The sequence below is a fragment of the Macrobrachium rosenbergii genome, chromosome 33 (genome assembly GCF_040412425.1).
Source record: "Macrobrachium rosenbergii isolate ZJJX-2024 chromosome 33, ASM4041242v1, whole genome shotgun sequence".
NCBI classification, from domain to species: domain Eukaryota; kingdom Metazoa; phylum Arthropoda; class Malacostraca; order Decapoda; family Palaemonidae; genus Macrobrachium; species Macrobrachium rosenbergii.
In genome coordinates, this window is record NC_089773.1 from 13,861,773 (window position 1) to 13,886,772 (window position 25,000).

The 25,000-nt window shown below is 33.6% G+C and overlaps 1 protein-coding gene across 1 annotated transcript in view; it reads right to left on the minus strand.

The window, feature by feature from the left end:
• Positions 1-25,000, minus strand: part of LOC136855954 (neural cell adhesion molecule 1-like) — a 182,580-nt gene that overhangs the window by 3,422 nt on the left and 154,158 nt on the right. The window contains 5 exon segments of the mRNA XM_067133496.1: positions 437-577; positions 8,157-8,441; positions 11,126-11,285; positions 22,900-23,036; positions 24,681-24,840. Of these exon segments, the coding sequence (XP_066989597.1) occupies positions 437-577; positions 8,157-8,441; positions 11,126-11,285; positions 22,900-23,036; positions 24,681-24,840 (883 nt within the window).

Consider the following 25,000-nt stretch of genomic DNA (forward strand, 5'->3'; position numbering starts at 1 on the left):
AAGAGAATATAAAAAAACACACACACATGATAAAATATAAAAGACACTGAAACGCATCTCGAAATAAAACGACACACGAACATTGGTTATGTAAAAACACACCACGAAACAGACTTAAAAAATAAAAACACAGCATATAAAACATACATTAAATACTCACTCGGGAAAACTAATCTCAGAAAAACTGAATAAAAAACGAGGTGAAATTACTAAAACACACATTCAACCAACCAAAATAAAACACACGACACGACATAAAAATAAATATATATACATATACATAAAACTCACTCGTAATAATAAAATAAAATTAACAAAACAACTTAAAACCAAACACAAAAAAATACCCATCAATTAAAAACCCACCACAAGACAGACTTAAAAATTAAAAACACACCCCACAAGAAAAAATAAATATATATATATAAATACTCACTCATTCTATTCTCAGCCGTTCGCAGGGTGAAAGCTTCTAGGGTTACAGGGGGTGACCTCCCGTGGCTGTTGAACCTCCGGACGGATATGACGTAATCAAGCCCCGGGGTCAGTCCTGGGACGCTAAAGATGCCCCTGTCACCTGTGGGAGAGAGAGAGAGAGAGGGGGGGAGAAGGTGAGTGAGAGTGAGAGAGGATAGGTATATATACTCGTATATACATACACTATTTGGTGTGGAATTATTTTTTAATATTTCAAAATAAAAAATGTAATATTTTTATTATTGTTTTTATTTTTGGTTCATTGTTTTTTTTTTATTTATTGAATCAATTCATTTTTCATTTTTTCAGTATTATTTTTTCAGGTGTAATCAGCACTTGTGCAAATAAGTATAATCCTATATATTTAGATATACATATATATATATATATATATATATATATATATATATATATATATATATATATATATTTTACTTTTGGAATGAGGTTGCTAGCCTCACACCCCTTGCCTACATTCGACCAACTACCAGGTGCTAGATTCACTACCTATTATTATAATTATTATTATTATTATTATTATTATTATTATTATTATTATTATTATTATTATTATTATTATTATTATTGTATGACTTTCACATATTTTTGGACAGAAACACAAATTTAGGTATTGTATAAATTTCACGTATTTTTAGACTGAGTAAAACTCATGCATTTTTGTATTTTTGGTCTCAATAAAACTGTCATGTATTCTACACACATTTTTGTATTTTTGGACAGAAAAATACATTCAAGTATTGTATGAATATCCATGTATTTCTGGACAGAAAAATACATTCGACTCTCGTATGAATTTCAACGTATTTTTGGACAAAAAAATAAAATAAAATATTATTTGAAAATTCTCTTATTTCTGCCCTGAAAAAACTCTCCTGCATTCCGTGTACCTTCTGTATTCTGAATCCTCCTCCTCCTCCTCCTCCTCCTCCTCCTCCTCCTCCTCCTCCTCCTCCTCCTCCTCCTCCTCCTCCTCCTCCTCCTCCTCCTCCTCCACGCCTTTTGAAATATCCTCCGAGAACTTAGACAGGGTATGAAGGAAGGCTCTCCCCAGCAGGACCACTAACTATTTCCATACCAAAAGGATTCCTGCGCAGGAGAGAGAGAGTCCTACAGAATTTCTTTTGCGGGTGTGTGAAATTCTCTCCCGACATGGCCGAGTTTGTCAACACTTTAAAACGATAATTTTTTTGTTTATCTTTATCTTTTCATTTTTATTGTAAAGGGAAAATGCTCAGCTTGCAAAATGTATGTTTGTTTGTTTGTCAAGATTTTTAAAGGGATATTTTTGTCGATTTTCTTACTTATTTTTGCGTGTTGTTGACATCTAAATACTTTGACAAGGTAGAATATTTTATCTATATATTATTTGAAGTCAGTATATTCTCTAAAATGAAAATATTTTATTCGTGTACATTATTTCTGGATATACAATGTATAATTCACAAGCTTTTAATTCATAAATTGTATATATAAATATATATATATATATATATAAATATATATAAATATATAAATATATATAAATATATATATATATATATATATATATATAAATATATATATATATATATATATATATATATATATATATATATATATATATATATATATATATATATATATATATATATATATATTGTACACTCCTTAATGGGACGTATGACCTCACGCTCCCGCGCGCGCAGTTCACAAAACGCTCAGCGGAGGAAGTGCTAACTATCTAATATTCAGTAGCGAACTCTCTCGTATGTATGTTGCAAATACATCATGCAACAGGGCCCTTGCACGAATTCGTTCACGTGAGAGAGAGAGAGAGAGAGAGAGAGAGAGAGAGAGAGAGAGAGAGAGAGAGAGAGAGAGAGAGGCTTCATACAACTTCACTTACAGAGAGAGAAATATTTTTATTTTAGCTAAATGGTCCACTGTCATATTCCAGTTATGTTCCATAATTCATGACGAGTTATTTGATGTTTATGAGTTATGGAAAGCTGTAGAAAGAAAGGTTGGGAGCTTTTTGTAGCTACAAAAGTCCGTGTTTTCTTCCTGTAGATGATTTTTGTAGCATTCTGTAACTCATTTTTGTAGTATTCTGCATCTCTTTGTATTTTCTGTGGGTGTAAATCCCCCTGCTGAGATATTTATTTGTATGATATCTTTTGGGTTTAATTTCCCCCCTGACAGCCTTGAAACTCAGGGACAGGAGAGAGAGAGAGAGAGAGAGAGAGAGAGAGAGAGAGAGAGAGAGAGAGAGAGAGAGAGAGAGGTGGTTCATTAATATTTCTATTAGTGTCACAAGTCATATATATATATATATATATATATATATATATATATATATATATATATATATATATATATATATATATATATATATACATATACATACATACATACATACATACATACATACACAGTGCGATCAATATCTTTTCGTGCACATTCCGTAAAGCATCGTCAGGGTCTTTTAACCTTGACTTATTCGGAAGGTTTATTCTGAGCTGTCACTAAACGTGAAACACATTTTATCGCCTTGTTTGAAATATTTGGTGGCTAGCATTTTACTGCTATCGATTCTAACTGCGTAATTTAACGTCATGGGACTTTCACCACATGGTGTAGAGAGAGAGAGAGAGAGAGAGAGAGAGAGAGAGTGTCCTTGTCTTGAGATTGGTAGCTTTCTCTCCTACCGAACAAGAGGGCCGAGTTCAAACACATTGTTCCACTATCAGCCTAAACACTGAGTTAGGTACCTGGCAATTAAACGACTGTGGTGATCTTGCCCAAGTTTTAAAAAGGGCATAAAGAATGCCAAAACTATCTGGCGTCACGCTCAAAAAATACCCACTGAAATACCCACCAACTACCCAAGAAAAACGCCCAAATCCTAAAACGACAAATTATATCCGGTAAGGAAATGACTTCGCAGTTCATACGCGTATCAATACCAGTCGAGAGATGACTGACACTTATGCAATAGTTCCGCGAGAGAGAGAGCCTTGTCGCATACATGTTTAATACGGCTCGCTCTCTCTCTCTCTCTATCTCTCTGGTCGAAGTCCAATAATCCAATACGGGTCACAGCCTACGTTTTCGAGGCGGGTACAATGTGTGAATATTATCTGGATATTACGCGTCCCCACAACTGTGTTCCCCGCGTGGGGATTGCGTCCTGGTGTCCCCAGATATCCCCACCATTACCTAAGGGAAGGGGGAAGACTTCCCTAACCTCATTCTGTAGAGGGAAGTCCTCAAAAAGTCCCTTCTACAGGAGGAGGACTTCCTCACTTTGTCATGAAGATTTTCCAAACCTTATTCAGCAGAGGATAAGTCCTCAAAAAGTCCTTCTACAGGAAGAGGATACGACTCCTCCTTCCTTTCTGTAAGTCCTATAAGTCCTTCGCCCCTTCCCCGGGGGAGGCCTGCGTCCTGTTTCCCCACAATTCCTCTTCATCTACCCCAAGGAAAGGGGAATGTTTACCATGTAAGATTCTTGTCCCAACTGAGGAAAGAATAATTCTTTCGATGACTCCAGGTCCTTCCCAAGAAAGGGGGGAGAAAGGAGGACCTTCCTGGGGAAAGACCTCCCAAATCCCTGAAGTAGGGGAAGCACCTCCCAAATCCCCACAAGACGAGGAGGTCCCCAGGTCCCCAATACCTCAGTCATGTCGCCTTTCCCCCCCTACAGTCACCAGTCACAAATGCAGGTAAAGGAACTCCCCTTCAGAAGAGGGTCTTCCAGCCCCTCCTAGGGGGGTGGGGTGGCCTTTGGAAAAGGAAGTGGCTACCAGAAGGGGTGAATGGGAGGGGAAGTAAGGGGGGAAGGGAGAGAGAGAGAGAGAGAGAGAGGGAGAAAGTTGGGGAAAGGTCACTGACATCAGACAGAAAGGAAAGGTTATCATTTTAGAAAGGAAATAAAATTGACCGAGTTACCTGGTTCGTTTGTTTGGGGTGAAAGGGGAACGCAAACAGAGAGAGAGAGAGAGAGAGAGAGAGAGAGAGAGAGAGAGAGAGAGAGAGAGAGAGAGAGAGAGAGATGGTATATGCAGTATTTGCCTACAAGAGATAGATACAGAATGAGAAAGAGAATTGCTACCATCAATTTTTGTCTGCAAGAGAGAGAGAGAGAGAGAGAGAGAGAGAGAGAGAGAGAGAGAGAGAGAGAGAGAGTAAATATCTCCTTTTAGCCAGCAAAAGAAAGACAAACACCCACTCACACACACATACACACACACACACACGCACACGCACAAAGGCAGCCAAGGAGAACCTCAGGAGTTTAATTTTCTGTGGTCACGTCCATCGGCCGTGTCCAGGACCCCAGAAACCGAAAATCGCGCCTCCAATTCCAAATGAAGAAGAAGAAGAAGAAGAAGAAGAAGAAGAAGAAGAATAAGAAGAAGAAGAAGAAGTAGCATTAGTAGTTAGTACTACTCCAGAAGTGGAGGCCCCTCTCAGGAAACTCCTCTCCCTCTCTCATTCTCAAAAGCCAGCCTCTCCAAACGCCGGCCCCCTCCCCGCGGGGCAGAAATAGCCCAAAATAAGAGTTGGCGCACATGAAAAAAAAAAAAGGTTGCCATTTGAAAAGGACGACGTCCTGGCTAGTCTTTCAGATTGCTCTGAGAGCAAAAGCAACTCTTGAGCAACGACAGAAACAGCAACGGCGAGTGAAAAGATTTTGGGGAGGGCAGGAAGAGGGAGAGAAGGAGACCTGGGGTCCTGAGGAAATAAAGAAGAAGAAGAAGAGTGAATACAAATGGGAAAAAGGTAAACAAAACAGTCAGGTAGTGGAACGAGATGATAATCTTATAGAGAAAGGAGAAAGGAAGAGAGAGAGAGAGAGAGAGAGAGAGAGAGAGAGAGAGAGGAGCCCTGGGTTCCTGAGGAAATAAAGCAGAAGAAGAAGAGTGAATACAGATGGATAAAAGGTAAACAAACCACTCAGGTGGTGGAACGAGCAGTTGATAATCACAGATGAAAAACTGCTCTTCAAAGTGGACCTTTCTTTAGTGGATGATAACGAGGCAAGAGAAAAAAACTGAGTAGGAAGAGAAAGAGATTGAGGAGGAAAGAGAGGAAGATTTAGGAGGAAAAAAGGAATTGAAAAAGGTGACTTGGACATAAGGACAATTGTTATGAAGATGAGAGAGGCAACGCATGGAGGAAATGCTTGCGAAATTACAAAAATAAAATATTTTTTTTGTTTTGTTTTATGTAAAGGTTATTTTCACGTAAGAGTGATATCATAAAAATCAAGTAAAAAATGCGCCGAAGTTTCTTCGGCGCAGTCGATTTTTCTGTACAGTCGCTACAACGTATAATCAAGCCCACCGAAAATGGATCTATCTTTCGGTGGTCTTGGTATAATGCTGTATGAGCAGCGGCCCGTGAAACTTTAACCATGGGCCTGTTGTGGCCTGGCCTATATCGCTGCCAGAAAGCACGATTATGGCTAACTTTAACCTTAAATAAAATAAAAACTACAGAGGCTAGAAGGCTGCAATTTGGTATGTTTGATGACTGGAGGGTGGATGATCAACATACCAATTTGCAGCCCTCTAGCCACAGTAGTTTTTAAGATCTGAGGGCGGACAGAAAAAGTGCGGACGGCGCAATAGTTTTCTCTTACAGAAAACTAAAACTAATACGAAAATTAAAGGAGAGTCAGTACATAACAAACAGGCAACACATTCACACATACACATGCACATATGAATGTTTGTCACACACAGTCCCATTTTTGCTGACGTTCACAAATATTAAGCCACGAATATCGTTTAATATCCAGCTCACGCCACTTCGGGAATAACGTACACCCGAGCGGAATTAAAATTGATAAGTGTCTCGTCACCAGTGGGATTAGAACTGCGGCCTGGTTGGGAAACAGAGACACGTACAGTGAGTGACCTTTGACCACCCAGCTCCCAGTGGAAGCACAAATCGACGTCGACTCTGCTGTAGAAATATGGCTGTCGAATTCTTGTTTTTAGTTTTCTGAAAAGAAAACTATTGTCTGTCCGTACGCACTTTTTCTGTCCGCCCTCAGATCTTAAAAACTACTGAGGCTAGAGGGTTGCAAATTGGTATGTTGATCATCCACCCTCCAATCATCAGACATACCAAATTGCAGCCCTCTAGCCTCAGGTAGTTTTTTTTTTTTATTTAAGGTTAAAGTTAGCCATAATCGTGCGTCTGGCAATGATATAGGACAGGCCACCACCGGCGCATTTTTTACTTGTTTCTTCTTAGCATCGACATCAACGCTTCTTTCTTTCTGTATTTCTATTTGCATTAATAATAATAATAATAATAATAATAATAATAATAATAATAATAATAATAATAATAATAATAATAATCTCCACTTGTAAAGCTGATCGGTAGGTTTGTAGCAATTGACCAAATATTACTATAATTCTTCGTGGGTGTAAACGATATTCCCGAGGTACAGTGAACTGGATATCAAACGATACTTGTGGCTTAATATTTGTGGATATTATATATATATATATATATATATATATATATATATATATATATATATATATTTATATTTCTGGCGAAGGGACGATGTAATTCCATTTCAAAATGTGGAAACAAAATCAGGATTCTTTACCTCTTTGTAGGAACCTGAAAGATGGATCGATAGATAGATAGATAGAGTGAAAGACAGATAGACAGATAGATAGATAGATAGATAGATAGATAGATAGATAGATAGATAGATAGATAGATAGATAAGTACATGAATAATATTCCAACAGGAAACTACAATAAAGCCCAATACTTAATTCTGGAGTAAAGTCGAATCAAAGTGTAAAATCTTATCTTAAAACCAAATAAAAGACAGGTTAACGAACTCAGAGCCACAGGTAAGGGAAAAAATATCACAAGCTCATTAACCTGCAACTTGAAAAGGTAGGATACAGGTTAATCCAAGGTTTTATATTTTTAAACACAAAACCTTACAAAAGACAGGCTGATTGTTTCCAAGATACGAGGCGAGTAATAACTAACCGGAACTTGTTCGAGCTGATTAAACTATATCCAGAAGCCCTTTTTGGTACAGAATTACCTGCCCAGGTGAAGCCATGATCATGAATTAATTAACCTGAATCACCCTTGCTAGGAGAGCTTATGTATTCATGCAAGGTTTGAGTCAGTTATGGCCAAATTCTTGTAAAGGAAAATGCTTAAACTTGAATGAAATTTTCCAACAAGGGTTTTTAGCTGCCTGGGACATGAAACAATGGGTTACACTGTGGCCTGAGAGACAGCAGAACCAGGGCTAACATTACTTGCCTGGTACATGAAGTCCTAAGCCAGTTAGGGACAATTCCTTTCAAAGAAAAAACTTAAACTTGAATGATATTAGCAACAAGATTCTTAGCTGCCTGGTACATGAATTAATGGGTAACATTAAGGCCTGAGATATAATAGAAGTGGAGGTTTAAACTGCCTGCCCAGTACATGAAACAATGGGTCATGCTGTGGCCTGAGACACAACAGAACTGGGGCTCACATTACCTGCCTGGTGCATGAAATAATGAGTCACACTGTGGCCTGAGACACAACAGAATTGGGGCTTACATTACCTGCCTGGTGCATGAAACAATGGGCCACACTGTGGCCTGAGACAACAGAACTAGGCATAACATTACCTGTCACATTATGGACGACGGTGTGTCCCCCTCTCTCGTGCACCGTCAGGAGGTATCGCGGCTTGTCCGAGTCCTGCAGGAGCTCTGCTTGGTCGTTGGGGACTACGATGTCGTTGGACTCCTGATTCGTCGAGTTGTAGTGGCCGTGGGACCCTGGGTAGTGGCCCCCAGGCCCAATTCCTCTCCCATCTGGCCCCATGTGGGCGCTGGGGTCACCGCAGGTCACCTCGACACTCTCCCATGTCTGGTTGCTGACTGTGCAGTTTAAGGGAGCCGATGGCACGCCTGTTCAGAGCAATAAGTAGCTGGTTAGTTTAGAATGGCACACCTGTTCAGAGCAATAAATAGCGGGTTAGTTCAGGGGGACGCCTGTTCAGAGCAATAAATAGCCAGTTAGTTTAGGGGGGACACCTGTTCAGAGCAATAAATAGCTGGATACTTTAGAACGGTACACCTGTCCAGAGCAATTAAAAGCTGATTAATTTAGAATGGTACACCTGTTCAGAGCAATAAATAGCTGGCTAGTTTAGGGTGGTACACCTGTTCAGAGCAATAAATAGCTGGATAGTTTAGGGTGGTACACCTATTCAGAGCAATAAATAGCTGGATAGTTTAGGGTGGTACACCTGTTCAGAGCAATAAGTAGCTTATTAATTTAGAATGGTACACCTGTTCAGAGCAATAAACAGCTGATTAATTTAGAATGTTACACCTGTTCAGAGCAATAAATAACTGGCTAGTTTAGGGTGGTACACCTGTTCAAAGCAAAAAAAGGTGATTAGTTCAGAATGGTACACCTGTTCACAAGAGGTAGTTAGCTTAAGAAGGTGCACTTGTTCAAAGCAAAAAAATGTGATCAGTTCAGAATGGTACACCTGTTCAAGCAATAGATGCTGGTTAGCTTAATGTAGTACACCTGTTCAAGGCATAAAAATGTGATCAGTTCAGAACGGTACACCTGTTCAAGGCATAAAAATGTGATCAGTTCAGAATGGTACACCTGTTCAAACAATAGATGGCTGGTTAGTTTAGGATGGTACACCTGTTCATTCTATTTCTGCTTTAACTGATTTTATTACACTTTTATATATTTATATATATATATATATATATATATATATATATATATATATATATATATATATATATATATATCTATTCAGCTTCGTTCATGTTACAATATTGATACAAAATGTAAGACTGATTAAAAAAAATCTCGCAATCATGTCGGAAATTAAAACAAGATATACAATCTCACACAATCGACTTCATTTGAAGTAGAACCAATTTCCAATCTTGTTCTATTGAACTTTGACGGAGACAAAAAAACGAATAATTAAAACTACGTTAGAAGGGAGAGAGAGAGAGATTTATTGCAATGAACAATGAACAATGAATAATATATGATATTCCTTTGGCTGAACGAGGGACAGGTCGAAAAATACTCATGAAATCTTCATATCTCGATGAAATACTTATTGACATAAGGGAGTGAATTGTTTTATAAAAATATTATTAAAAATATTTTGTATCAGTATTATAAATATTGGTGAAAACAGATACATAACAGATACATAATAGTTTCTTGGGCCGAGTCTGTTTTGAGAAATAGGTGTATATTAGTTTATGTTGTTTAAATAATAATAATAATAATAATAATAATAATAATAATAATAATAATAATATCATTATTATTATTAATAATAATAATGATAATAATAATAATAATAATAATAATAATAATAATAATAATAATAATAATAATAATAATAATTCCTAATTAGAATATCCAATGAGAAATAGTCGTATATATGTTGCATATTTGTTTAAATGAGAATATTTTTATCAATTATTAAACCTCCCAAGCTAAATTGTACTTATCAAAAAAAGAAAAATATACAAAAAACAAATAAAAAACAGGAAAATGAGAATCATCAAGCACCCGCCATCCACGATCCCTCAGAGGAATGTTGTTGCCATACAGGGCTCCCCTAGTTTCCCATTTTCCCATACGCGTTCGGTACGGGGATGCACCTCGGATAATACCGTTCCCTAAATCGGATAATAGACTTTGCGAGCTCGGAATTATTATGCAATGCTCGGCATTTACCGAAATATCCTCGTCGACAGATGTGCAATTTATTATTCTGGGGAATTATGGGAGAATTTGGGTGAATACCCACCGCCCATCCAAAAAACTAGTGTTTGTGTGTGTGTGTGTCGTTTGTGTGGTGTATGTGGGTTTGTGTATAAGGGTGAAAGGTATTTATTTATATGAATATATGCATATGTATATGTATATCTATATTATATATATATATATATATATATATATATATATATATATATATATATATATATATATATATATATATATATATATATATATATATATATATATATATATATATAGAGAGAGAGAGAGAGAGAGAGAGAGAGAGAGAGAGAGAGAGAGAGAGAGAGAGAGAGAGAGATATTTAAGTACCTTTTCACAACTATATTCTATTAACCCACAATAAAAGAAAAATATAGAAATACACCACTTCCATTTTCTGAAAAATACAATTATAATATTTCCCACTTTAAGTCAGTTATTATAAGCAAATATCTTTGTATATATAAATATTTATAAAAATTTATACACACATTTAAATAAATAAATAAATCACTAAATATATACATATAAAAGTATGTTTATATACATATATATGAATGTATACTGATAAATAAATAAATAAATAAAAACAAATAAATAAATAAAATTAATAAATAAATAAACAAATAAAAATAAAGTAAAAATAAATAAATAAATAAATAAATTTAAATAAATAAACAAATATATATATATATATATATATATATATATATATATATATATATATATATATATACATATATATATACACACATATATATACACATACATACATATACATATACATATACATGCATACACAAAGCAAACCTACCTGCTGGCTTAACAGTGAAGATACAAGGTTTAGCCTGATTGCCAACGGCATTAGAACCCCAGCAGTGGAGTGTTCCATAATCCTGAGTCTTCTCTGGGAGGTAACGGAGCCTTGATTCCAGGCCGTTCCAGGAGACGCGTTCTCCTGGAACCCGCTCGTGCTGGAGGAGAGGGAGAGAGAGAGAGAGAGAGAGGGAGTGGTCAGGTTAGTGGGAAGTTTGGGGGAAGATATTATTATTATTATTATTATTATTATTATTATTATTATTATTATTATTATTATTATTATTATTATTATTATTCTTGCAATTGCTTGATTTATTTTAATTTATGATATTGATATAATTATTGAATTAATAATGTCAAGATTATTATTATTACTTTATTATTATTATTATTATTATTATTATTATTATTATTATTATTATTATTATTATATATTTTAATTTATGATATTGATACAATTATCAAACAATAATTATTATTATTATTATTATTATTATTATTATTATTATTATTTATGATACTGATACGATTATTGAATAAATATTGTATATATTTATTATTATTATCATTATTATTATTATTATTATTATTATTTTTATTATTATTATTATTATTTTATTATATATATATAAACCTAAAAAACCACTAACTATCCCTAGTGAAAAAATACCAATTTAAGTATACACCATAAATCAGTTTAAAATGTATTAATTATTATTATTAAAAGTGCCATCATACATGTACATGAATACATGCATATATACAAATATACATATGTACAAAATATACACATCTATGCATAGTTACATACTCTGAATGAATGATCACGTGACTTCAGTCATAATTATGATCTTTAATTTTTTTTGAGTTTGGGGAAATTTAGGAAATTTGGATGCATACAATTTTTTTTAATTATTAAAGAAATTTAGACTGAATATTTGTTGAAATGTGACGTACAGTCACAGCCTTCTAGGATAAACACACTTCCAGATAGGCCTACAGTATTTGGGCCTCTTGTTTAGGCCTAAGTTCCCAACACTCAAGACGACCCTTGTGTCTATAAACCTAGAAATAAAATGGAATTTGTAGCCCCCAAAAACACTTTGGTCTGATGCCTCTGAAACGTGGATAAACCCCTGGGCCTATAGGCCTATGAAACGAGATGTAAAAACCAATTTGCGGGAAGGTAGAGGAATTAAACCAATTACAAACCAATTACAAATGGACACTGGAGTTACAAAAAGCTGTTGACGTAATTTGAACAGAATTAGATGAAGAGTTTTTTGGATACAGGGGAATTATACCCTATAACCTGACACACCCCATACAAAGCACTTAAGTAATCCTTTGATTAGGTGAATCAGATAAAGTGAATCACTTCGTGGGGTAAATCTCGCTCCCCAGAAGATGGGATTAATCAACCAATCACGTCATTATAGAGAAGGATTAATTGGAGGTTTTTGTTGCTAATATTTGGGATTTTATTTTTGCTTCTGTGTTCCTCGATAGATTATTCCGAATTTGTATAAAAGGTCTTTGTTTCTTTAGTAATGTGTTTATTCAAGGCATGGACGAAATAATAATAATAATAATAATAATAATAATAATAATAATAATAATAATAATAATAATAATAATAATAATAATAATAATAATAATAATAGTAATTTGCTATTTCTGCATGATATATGGTATAAATATATGTATATAAACACATATATGTTAAAGAAGAGAGAGAGAGAGAGAGAGAGAGAGAGAGAGAGAGAGAGAGAGAGAGAGAGAGAGAGAGAGAGAGAGAGAGAGAGAGAGTGTTCTCTTGATGAGTAATGAAGATTGGATAAGTGTCTCTGATGAATAGCAAAGTGCCTGAGGTTATCTCTATATAAAGTGTTAAGTGAACACTTCATGTTATCATTATATCATCATTATGTTCAAGAACTTAAGGTCTGTGGTCCTGTGTATATGAGATGACTATGTCGCCTCTACAGGCTTTAGTTGCAGGTTCTAGCTGCAGGTTTTAGTTGCAGGATCAAAGTCTGATTTTTCCTAGAAGGCTGAACTACAGAGTAAAAATTTAAGAGGAAGATCTGTTCGAAGTTTTGGAAAAGGTCGAAAAAAGTTCGACTTTTGAGGTTGGAACTTCATCGAGTTGATGGGGTCTTTTTTGAAAATGCTTTTGGAGATTGGACGAGATTTAAAGAAACGTTAAGATAGGAAGTGATTATTTAAAGAGACATTAAGAGAGAAAATTAATTATTGAGAGATGAAATTCAGAAATGTTTAAAAGGCTTCATTCTTGAAGATTATTTAATTAAAATTTTTTTTTTGTATATTACAAAAAAATTTTAAATAAAAACAAAACTGAACTTTTTCCACAATATTGAAAGTACCCAAGTACCCAGTGTTCAGCAGATAATGAAAATAGCACCAAATAATATCTGGCCTTTTATAATAAAATGTTTTAGTGATACAAAATTAGACTTTACGATAATTCTCTATTTTCAAATATAAAGGGTTTAAACCAACTTGCCTCTTATGAATAATGTCAAGATAATAAAAATAAAAAAATATGGAACTTCTCTCTCTCTCTCTCTCTCTCTCTCTCTCTCTCTCTCTCTCTCTCTCTCTCTCTCTCTCTCTCTCTCTCTCTCTCTCTCAATCTACTTAAAGTACAGAATCTATTATAAAGTACAGAAATGACATTAAGTCTTAGAAGGAAAAATATATTAATGGATCAGTCTTCTCTCTCTCTCTCTCTCTCTCTCTCTCTCTCTCTCTCTCTCTCTCTCTCTCTCTCAATCTACTTAAAGTACAGAATCTATTATAAAGTACAGAAATGACATTAAGTCGCAGAAGGAAAAATATATTAATGAATCATTCTCTCTCTCTCTCTCTCTCTCTCTCTCTCTCTCTCTCTCTCTCTCTCTCTCTCTCTTGTCTTCGAGTTAAGAGGGGGAAGCCTTTCCTATTGACTCCACTTGGCAGGCTGAGGTGGTATCAAGTCCTGGAAGGTGGAAGAATAGACAAAGATGGTCTGGGTGTAGAAGTGCCCTCTAGGTAAGTGAGAACAGATGAATGGTTGACTATTTAACTAAACAGGAGAGTGGGAGGGTTGGGAAATAGTTGACTAGGAGTCTCTGTGGTCCAAGTGTGATCTATATAATTATAAGCGTGACCTTGGATGATGGTGGTGGTGATGATGATAATGATGATAATAATGATAGTAATATTAACTCTAAGATTATTATTATTATTAATAATGATAATAATAATAATAACTTTAAAATCATTAATAATAATAATAATAATAATAATAATAATAATAATAATAATGATTTTAAAGTTAATATTAATATATTATTATTATTATTATTATTATTATTATTATTATTATTATTATTATTATTATTAATATTGTTGTTATGCTTGTGTATTTAAAATTATTATTATTACTATTATTATTATTATTATCATTATTATTATTATTTAAAAAAAATATTCTGAAAACTCAGAAATTAGACAAACCATCTTCATAAAATCTATATAAAAAGTTTTGCAAAACCTTCCCAGGACAAAAAAAAAAAAAAAAAAAAAAAATCAGAAAATCTCCGAAAAAATCAGTCAACTCCAAGAGACAAAATTGATTAGTCTTTAATCAAAGGACTGACTTTATCGCCAGAGCTCCGTTGCCCTGGAAAAGTCAAGATTATCCGGACGTGGGTTATTTGTGCAGTGAAATTACTTTTTTTTTTGTTATTAGTTTTCTGTAAAAGAAAACTATTACTGTCGAGGTGGCTATTTGTTTATCTGTTCGCACTTTTTTCCGTCTCAACTTTTTCTTTAAGTACTTTTTTCTGTCTTCACTTTTTTTTGTAAGCACTTATTCTGTCAGCACTTTTTTCTGTCCCCACTTTTTCTGTCAGCACTTTTTTCTGTCAGCACTTATTCTCTCAGCACTTTTTTCTGTCAGCACTTATTCTCTCAGCACTTTTTTCTGTCAGCACTTATTCTCTCAGCACTTTTTTCTGTCAGCACTTATTCTCTCAGCACTTTTTTCTGTCAGCACTTATTCTCTCAGCACTTTTTTCTGTCAGCACTTATTCTCTCAGCACTTTTTTCTGTCAGCACTTATTCTCTCAGCACTTTTTTCTGTCAGCACTTTTTTCTGTCAGCACTTATTCTCTCAGCACTTTTTTCTGTCAGCACTTATTCTCTCAGCACTTTTTCTGTCCCCAATTTTCTCTGTAAGCACTTTTTCTGTCCGAACTTTTTCTGTCCGCACTTTTCTGTCCACCCTCAGATCTTAAAAACTACTGAGGCTAGAGGGCTGCAAATTGCTATGTTGATCATCCATCCTCCAGTCATCAAACACACCAAATTGCAGCCAAATAGCCTCGGTAGTTTTTATTTTATTTAAGGTTAGTTAGCCATAATCGTGCGTCTGGTAACGATATAGGTCAGGCCACCACCGAGGCCATGGTTAAAGTTTCATGGGCCGCGGTTCATACAGCAATATACCGAGACCATCGACAGATATTTCTATTTTCGGTGGCCTTGATTATACGCTGTACAGAAAACTCCATTGCGCCGAAGAAACTTCGGCGCATTTTTTACTTGTTTTAACTTAAAGATCTACGTAAGCTAATAAACTTGTTTATATTTAAGATTAAGAAAAAGATAAATAAATATAAAATGATAAATATTTTTGCTAATGGATAAATTGTAAAATATGTTTTCAAAATAACATTAATATAATATTGGCATAACTTCAAATCACTGTGATGCAATAATCTATAATAATAAAGACTGGAAAATATTAATATAAGATGAATTTTAAAAATTTTATTCTAAGAAATCAAAATTACTCTGTAAAAAATACAAATAAAAATGAAAACATAAATAGTAAGTATATTTAGTTTTTCCAAAATATGAAAAAAATAAATAAGAAATATTTTAAAACTTCCCAAAAATCAAAATATTGGAACAGGTCAGAATTCAATGAGTAATTCTTCCCAAAATACTCTGTAAAGAACGAACATAAAAATTAAAATATAAATAGTATGCATATTTAGTTTTTCCAAATATAAAAAAAATTTAAAAAACCAAGAAATATTTTAAGACTTCCCAAAAAATCAAAATATTGGAACAGGTCAGAATTCAGTGCGCACGAAATCAAAGTTGCTCTCTATAAAAAATGAGAAAAACAAATGTCGTTCAGTTTGATGTGAAAAAAGCCCAGAAAAAATGTAATTTTATTTTTAGAATATTGAAATATGAGACACGCAAAATTTTCTCCGGAATAAATAGGAATTTTTTTTTTGCGGGCATGAAATATTTTCATATATTATAATGGGACGCATGCAATGCTGTAAGACCTGCTTTAAGAAATCAGGAGAGAGAGAGAGAGAGAGAGAGAGAGAGAGAGAGAGAGAGAGAGAGAGAGAGAGAGAGAGAGAGAGAGAGAGAGAGTTTTCTGTACAGCGTGCAATGTTGTATGAAACTCTCAGCCGGCCGTGGTGGCTTGTTTTGTTGCGTTGCCAGAGGCCTGACCATGGTTAACTTTAACCTTAAATAAAATCAAAACTACTGAGGCTAGAGGGCTGCAATTTGGTATGTTTGATGACTGGAGGGTGGATGATCAACATACCAATTTGCAGCCCCCTAGCCTCGGTTGTTTTTTAAGATCTGAGGGCGGAGAGAAAAAAGTGCGGACAGGAAAAAAGTGCGGACAGAAAAAGTGCGGACAGAGAAAGTGCGGACGGAAAAAGTGCGGACAGGAAAAAAGTGCGGACAGAAAAAGTGCGGACAGAAAAAGTGCGGACAGAAAAAAGTGCGGACAGAAAAAGTGTGGACAGAAAAAGTGCGGACAGAAAAAAGTGCGGACAGAAAAAGTGCGGACAGAAAAAAGTGCGGACAGAAAAAGTGCGAACAGAAAAAGTGCCGACAGAAAAAAGCGCGGACAGAAAAAAGTGCTTCTAGAAAAAGTGCGGACAAGAAAAAGTGCGGACAGAAAAAGTGCGGACGGACAGACAAAGCCGTCACAACAGTTTCCCTTCACAGAAAACAAACAAATATTCAAATACATTTATGCCTACACGTGGATTCTCGAATATGAACGACCAGTATTGATTTACCTATTAATTTACCTTTTTATTTATATATTTATACATTTATTTATTTATCCATCAATCCAATAATTCATTCGTCAACTCCCAGAAGCCTTCAGCAACACCTGCGGTTGCACGGAGAGAGAGGCTTGTACATCGATCAATCAATCTCCCGTCTCTTGCAAACGTGATTTACTTTGCGCCCGCGGAGGATTATTGATGGCGGGAACTTGCCATAAAGCAGAAGGCTTGTTCGTGTTTGTTTTGTTTGTGTGGTGTTTGTGTGGTGTTTGTGTGTGTGTATGTGGTTCTTGGGATGTGGGTGTGTATGTGTGGGGTGTATGTGGGTGTTGGGATGTAAGTTTTTTTGAATGTTTGTGTAGTAGAATTTGTGCATTTACTTGTATGTATGTTTATATATGTTTGTGTATGTGTATGTGGGTGTATGTGAGTGTATGCGTGGGTGGTGTTTGTGTGTATGTGGTTCTCACGATGTAGGGTTTTTTTGAATGTTTGTGTAGCAAAATGTGTGAATTTGCTCGTATGTGTTATATCATATATATATATATATATCATATATATATATATATAATATATATATATATATATATATATATATATATATATATATATATATATATATATTATTTAATTAATTTAAGAAAATCCATTCTGATATTCCAGGCAGGTTCGATCCCTGCCACAGGTGTCCTTGTTTCTTCATTTGGTTCTTCATTTGGAATTTAGGCTTTGCAGTGAGAACTTTCACAGAAATGTGTGTGAAGAAATTGAACAATTGAGTTAAGAGAGCATTGTGGTTATTATAATTGTTATTAATTATATATATATATATATATATATATATATATATATATATATATATATATATATATATATATATATATATATATATATATATATATATATATATATATATATATATATATAATATATCTACACATGATCTCAAGGCCACCCACCCATCTTCATACTTGCAAGAAAAAACAAACACAAGGCTCACTTCAAACCACCAGGACAAACAAACGCTTTGGCCGGGTCACAAAAAAAGTTGTGCAAAAAAGGTGTCGCAAAAAAGTGGACGCAAAAAAAAAAAAAAAAGTTGTGCAGAAAAAAGTGTCGCAAAAGTCTAAGAACACTCCCCCAAGTGCAAAGCCTAAATATTTGCATATCATTATGCATCCGGCCCACGAAGACGTGTTAAAAAGTCTCTGTATGACGAAAAGTGTGTTTTTGGAAAAAAGGCTCAAATTTGAATGTAATTAGTGCAGTCGTTGGGGAGGTCTCTCAAATGATGGCGGCGTGGGGTCCTTGGGAATGCAAGTTTAGTTTTAACACCGACTTTGTGTTTCTGTGAATATGAAACGAATACTTCTTCTTTTTTTTTTAAAGCATTTTCTCACGAATTTTTAATATCCTGCTATGAATGTAGAATTAATGGCTTTAATTGCAGCTCTTTTTTAAAAAAAACAATGCTTTCAATATAATTCTTTTAATATAACACTAATGTTTTGTTAAAACAATTTTTTTATATTAAGAAATGGATGATTGTTAAGATTTCAAAATGGCTGAAATCCCAAATGACTCAGTATGTGACAGGTGATAAATTCTGTCGATATATATATATTTCAGTTTAGCTAAGTTGACATATCAACGTATTCCAAGTTCTAACAGAAATTATGCAGGTAACCTTTTGGGGTTTGAATGTATAAATGAATCATGGAATTCTGGACTTCTGGAATTCTGGAATTATAGAAATTCCAGTGCCTCGCGAACGGTACTTTAGAAAGCATCGAGATATTCCAGGTGTTTTGAAATGATTTCACATTACAGAATGGTACACTCTTAAAAGTTACAGTACGTTCAAATGGAACAGCCATAACAGTAAATATATCATTACAACATTGTTAAGTCTAAATATTTTTATATTTTTGTAACAGAAAAAATTCTTAAGTCTGTGGCATTTAACTTGAAAAATCTCTAGAATTAGTTTTCAATGCTACAGAGGGTATATTTGAAAATCTGTAAGATAAAATTTAACTTTACTGAATGGTAAACATTGAGTATATATATCAGTATTGGTCAGTATATCAATTTATGATTCCCAAAGTAATATATAATTTGTTACCTCCATTATAGAAACTAAATAATTTAGGCTATAATACTAAATGGATATTCCCTAAATATTTAACTTTGCAACTGATGAATACTTAAATTTCTTTACCCCAGAGCAATGTAGCATGAATGAAATTCATAAAATTTTTAAAAAGCAGAAAAATTTTGTATTTTTTGGGCAACACTAGCTGTAAGAATTCTCAATATTATGATTTGAAATTGATAAGTACTTAAAGGTTTGCATTCTCAGTGCAACAATGCAAGAACAACTTTAAATATTTAAAATTGTATTTGAGAATTATTTGAAATTCTGTATTCTCAGCGCAACTTTAAATATTTCAATTTGTATCCGATAAAACTGTCAATTTCTGCATTCCCAGTGCAACATTGCAAGGAAAACTTTCAAGATAATTTTTTGTCTGATAATTCTTTAAAATTCTGCATTCCCAGTGCAACATTGCAATGAAAACTTTCAAGATAATTTTTGTCTGATGATTATTTAAAATTCTGCATTCCCAGTGCAACATTGCAATGAAAACTTTCAAGATAATTTTTGTCTGATGATTATTTAAAATTCTGCATTCCTCGTGCATCATTGCAATGAAAACTTTCAAGATAATTTTTGTCTGATAATTATTTAAAATTCTGCATTCCCAGTGCAACATTGCAAGGAAAACTTCAAATATTCTAGATTGCAGTCAATAAATACTTAAATATCCACATTTCCAATGCAACACTGCATGAATTGAATGGAGAACTCCTTCTGTTTCTGCAACCCTGAGCAACATTGCAAGAAAGAGATCCAAATATTTCCTCTCAAGACTCAGGTACGAAGAAGTAACTTTTCCTTGGGGCGTCTAAGTCAGTCAGTCTCTCTCTCTCTCTCTCTCTCTCTCTCTCTCTCTCTCTCTCTCTCTCTCTCTCTCTCTCTCTCTCTCTCTCTCTGTGTCTGTCTGTTTGTGTTCTCTCTCTCTCTCTCTCTCTCTCTCTCTCTCTCTCTCTCTCTGTGTGTGTGTGTGTGCACACGCCATTTCAATAACTCTCCAGACAACGCACAAGTGAAAGACTTGCGGAATTTTTTTTTACCTTCTTATTTATTCGTCCTTCTCTTTATTCCTCTTTTCGTGTCTCTTTGATGGTTCGTGGAATCAATCTCTCTCTCTCTCTCTCTCTCTCTCTCTCTCTCTCTCTCTCTCTCTCTCTCTCTCTTTTACTCCAGTTTCTTTGCATTTCTTCCTCATCCATTTATTCTCCGTCACGTTTCTCCAACGGACGGACCTATCTTTGTATCTTTCCTTATTCCACTTTTATCAAGTTTATTTAAATTTCCTTTCTCTGTTTCTTCCCTCTGGTTTATTCCAGTCTGTTTTTTTTATTCCACTTGTATCACGTTTCTTTGAGCCTTAAGGATTTCTCTCTCTCCCTCTTTTATTCATTTCTTCGTTTCTTTAATCTCTCTCTCTCTCTCTCTCTCTCTCTCTCTCTCTCTCTCTCTCTCTCTCTCTCCCTCTCTCTCTCTCTATTCCCCTTTCTGTCACGTTTCTCCTTCGTCTTTTAATCCCAATGGATTTGTGTTTCACTCTTTTTATTTAAAAAGATCTTTCAGTGTTCCATTTTTGTCAGATCTATGCGATCTTTATCTATTTTTCCTTCTATTTCCTTATTTCTTTGAGTCATTCTTTACCCCATCTTTGTCACGTCTCTTCGAATGAAGCTTTGATTTACTGAGAAATTTAATATATTTTTTTTATAATAATAAAGATTTGGGAAAATATTTATTATATTTATGATAAATATCAATAAAGATTTGGAAAATTTCTTTATAGTATTTTTGATAAGTATCAATAAAGATTTGGGAAAATTTCCAGATTATAGATTTGATGAATTTCAATAAAGGTTTGACACTTGATAGGATCAAATTTACATTTTAAAATCAGTAAATAAAACAATTTTTCTTTTTATAAAACTCAATCCAAACTTTCTGAGTTTGGAAAACATCATCTTTTGGATTTAGGTTAAAATACAATTTCTTTTATGAATTTTTTTCCTTCAAACCAAATTGGAATGTTAAAATAATTAAATAAAATGATTTTCTTTTTATAAAACGTAATCCAAACTTTCTGAGTTTGAAAAAAACATCTTTTAGATTTAGGTTAAAATGATTTTTTTGATGAATTTTCTCTTTCAAAAAAAAAAAAAAAATTTTATCACTTATGGGAATATCATTAACATTTGCCAGAAATTTGGTTAAACATTCATACAAACATACACAAATGTATTATATAGTCATACATATTCTCATGTATATTTTGTACATAATAACATTGTTTTGTGCGATAAACCAATCTTTAAATTAACATCAAAACTATCCCTTGAGTTAATTTGAAAAATCCACAATTTCATATTTAGATTTAATGAAAAAAACAATAAAATTTTGAATTAAAAATTCACTAATGACAATTACTTTTACTGGTACATGCAAGATGTATTTAAAAATTACAGTTGACTATATTAGTGCTGAGTAATATTACTCGGGTATTAGGCAGTGCTGGTAACATAATTAATATTCGTGAGAGTATTACCAAGACAAAACCAATTACTTTGCTACTACTAGTAAGTGCTGTGAATGCAAAATAAAGTATATTTTATAGTGACACTCTTATTTAAGACAAATTTAAGTTACATGTTCTGAAAATGAAAACAACATGCTTTGTATATGTTGAAATAATCATTGCATCATATCAAAACACACTGACATATTTTATATCATGCAATATGGTGTTAATATAGATTTGCAGTCCCTTTTAATTTATTCATGAAAGTCTGTGAATTTATCTGACTGGAAGGGGTTATCTTAAAGGTATATACTCTGTAATTTTAATGTTTGCTCTAGACTAAAAATATTATATATACAAATACCATTTCTGTGCTAGTATAGAAGAGGAAATTTTAACATTATAGATCTAGTTCTGAAATACTTGGGATGTTTTTTGAACAGTGTTATGTTAAAAATGTTAAATTTTAGTAGGTGTTCAATTTAACATTATAAAACTAATTTTTAAAATTCTGGGATATTTTAACAGTGTCGTGTTAAAAAAAGTGGTAATATTTCAGGTGTTGAATTTAACATTAAAAATCTAATTTTCAAAACTCTGGGGATGTTTTTTGAACAATGTCATGTTAAAAAAAATGTTAAAATTTCCAAAGGTGTTGAATTTAACATTAAAACTCTAATTTTCAAAACTCTGGGGATGTTTTTTAACTGTGTTGTGTTAAATAATCTTTTTAAATAATGTCACGTTAGAAATATGTCAGATTTAACAAGTCTCTGTCAGCATCTATGTTAAGTGCATCTGGGCATAAGGGAACACAAATGACTTATCCAGAAGTCAAAAATAAACAAAATAAACAAAAGAAAATCACTGAATCTTCTTCTTCTTCTTCTTCTAACTCTGCACAGGAATGGTACCTAGGCTGTATACGAACGAGAAGTGAACGATTGGCATTTACATACTTTTTTCGTTCCTACCTCGGTCAGGGCATTCATGAACGTCCACGAGAAGGTCACGTTCGGCGGGTACGCCAATACCCTACAGGGCAGCGTGATCTCTTCGCCAAGAGCTGCCCTGTAGACGGCGGTGGTCGAAGTTGAACAAATTGGAGCGTCTGTGGGGAGACAAAGTTATTTTTTTTTATTTTTGGAGTGAATTCATTATGAGTTTACTTTCAGGGGTTAGTTGGGGAAAATATACATGCATATAATGTATATTTAACCCTCTGGGGGGTTAAAGGGGAACATATACTTGACGATAACGTATAATATATTCACTGTATAAAGGATGATAATGTATATTTACTGCATACGTCATGATAATGTATAATTACTCTATACATGAAGATAATGTATATTTACCAGGGCTAGAGGAAAATATACATAAAAATAATGTATATTTACTATTCTCAGGTGCCAGTGGGAAAATGTATGAGGAATATATGAGTATATGAGTGTTTTGGCAATATACGTGAGAGGGAATGTATATCTACTAATGAGGAGGAAAAATATACTAAATTTCAAAGGAATTTACAAGAAAGTTTTATTTTTATTTTAAGAACACGAAAGAAAAAAATATTCTAGGACGAAAAAAAGATGTAATTTGTAAATATATGAGAGAGTATTACCTAAATTCTAGAAGCATTTAGTCATGAAGGAAATGTATTTTCAAAGGTAAATTTTATTTTTATTTTAAGAACACGAAAGAAAAAAAATATTCTAGGAGAAAAATTTGTAAAATAAATTTCTTCTAGAATTTAGTCAATGGAAATGTATTGAAATTTATTTCTGGAATTTTTTAAATATTTGAACTTTATGAACTTAAAGAAAATAAAGAATAATTTTTCAAGGAATTTACGCGGAAAAAGTTATATTAGAAGTCAAATATCTAACATACAAAAAAACGTGTATTAGTTCTTACGAGGAATTAGAAGCAAAATATACAAAAATCAAAAACTTTAGCCTGTAATAAGCTAAAAGAATGACATCTTAAATAAATTCTTTAGCCTGTAATAAGCTGAAAGAATGACATTTTAAATAAAATTCTTTAGCCTGTAATAAGCTAAAAGAATGACATTTTAAATAAATTCTTTAGCCTGTAATAAGCTAAAAGAATGACATTTCCAATAAAATTCTTTAGCCTGTAGTAAGCTTAAAGAATGACATTTTAAATAAAATTCTTTAGCCTGTAATAAGCTAAAAGAATGACATTTTAAATACATTCATCAGCCTGTAATAAGCTAAAAGAATGACATTTTAAATACATTCATCAGCCTGTAATAAGCTAAAAGAATGACATTTTAAATAAATTCTAAACACACTTAAGGGAAGGATGAGTATATTTACTTACGAGAGCTTGACAATCCAGAATATATTTAGTTTTCAAGGGACTTTACAAGAATATAATACAAAAAATATACAAGGAATAAGGAAATAACAAGAATATTTGAAACAGGAATATATTTAGGGAAATATATTAAATTTATTTGAGGTGATTTGGGAAGGAAAACATCTGAAGTTTAGAAAGCAATAGATGATAATTCGAATACAATTTTTAATGGGCTTGAATTATTATGAACTGAGTAAAAGATTTTTGGATAATTCATAAGAGGAATATTCAGAAATGATATTTTCTGAAGGAAAAAAGGAGAGAGAGAGAGAGAGAGAGAGAGAGAGAGAGAGAGAGAGAGAGAGAGAGAGAGAGAGAGAGAGAGAGAATAATTCCCCCAACAAAATAACGTGAAGGGAATCAAACTCACATTTGACCTTGATCTGAAGTTTGTTGGAGGTAGCGTCTCCAACAACGTTGGAGGCTTTGCAAACGTAGTTCCCGCTCCATTTTCGGGAGATGCGTTGGAGGACCAGGTGGTCACTGGCCACTATGACACCCCCTGCTTTGTCTGGCCTGACCTCGACGTCCTATGGGAAATGGGAAAGAGGAAGAAGATTAGGAATCTAGATGCTCAATTGATATTGGAGTTTTTCTCTGATTATTTTTGGCTATTTTTTGTACATTTTTGTTTGTATTTTTGTTCTGCTTTTGTTTTTTGCTTTTGTTTTGTATCTGCCTGTTTTAGCG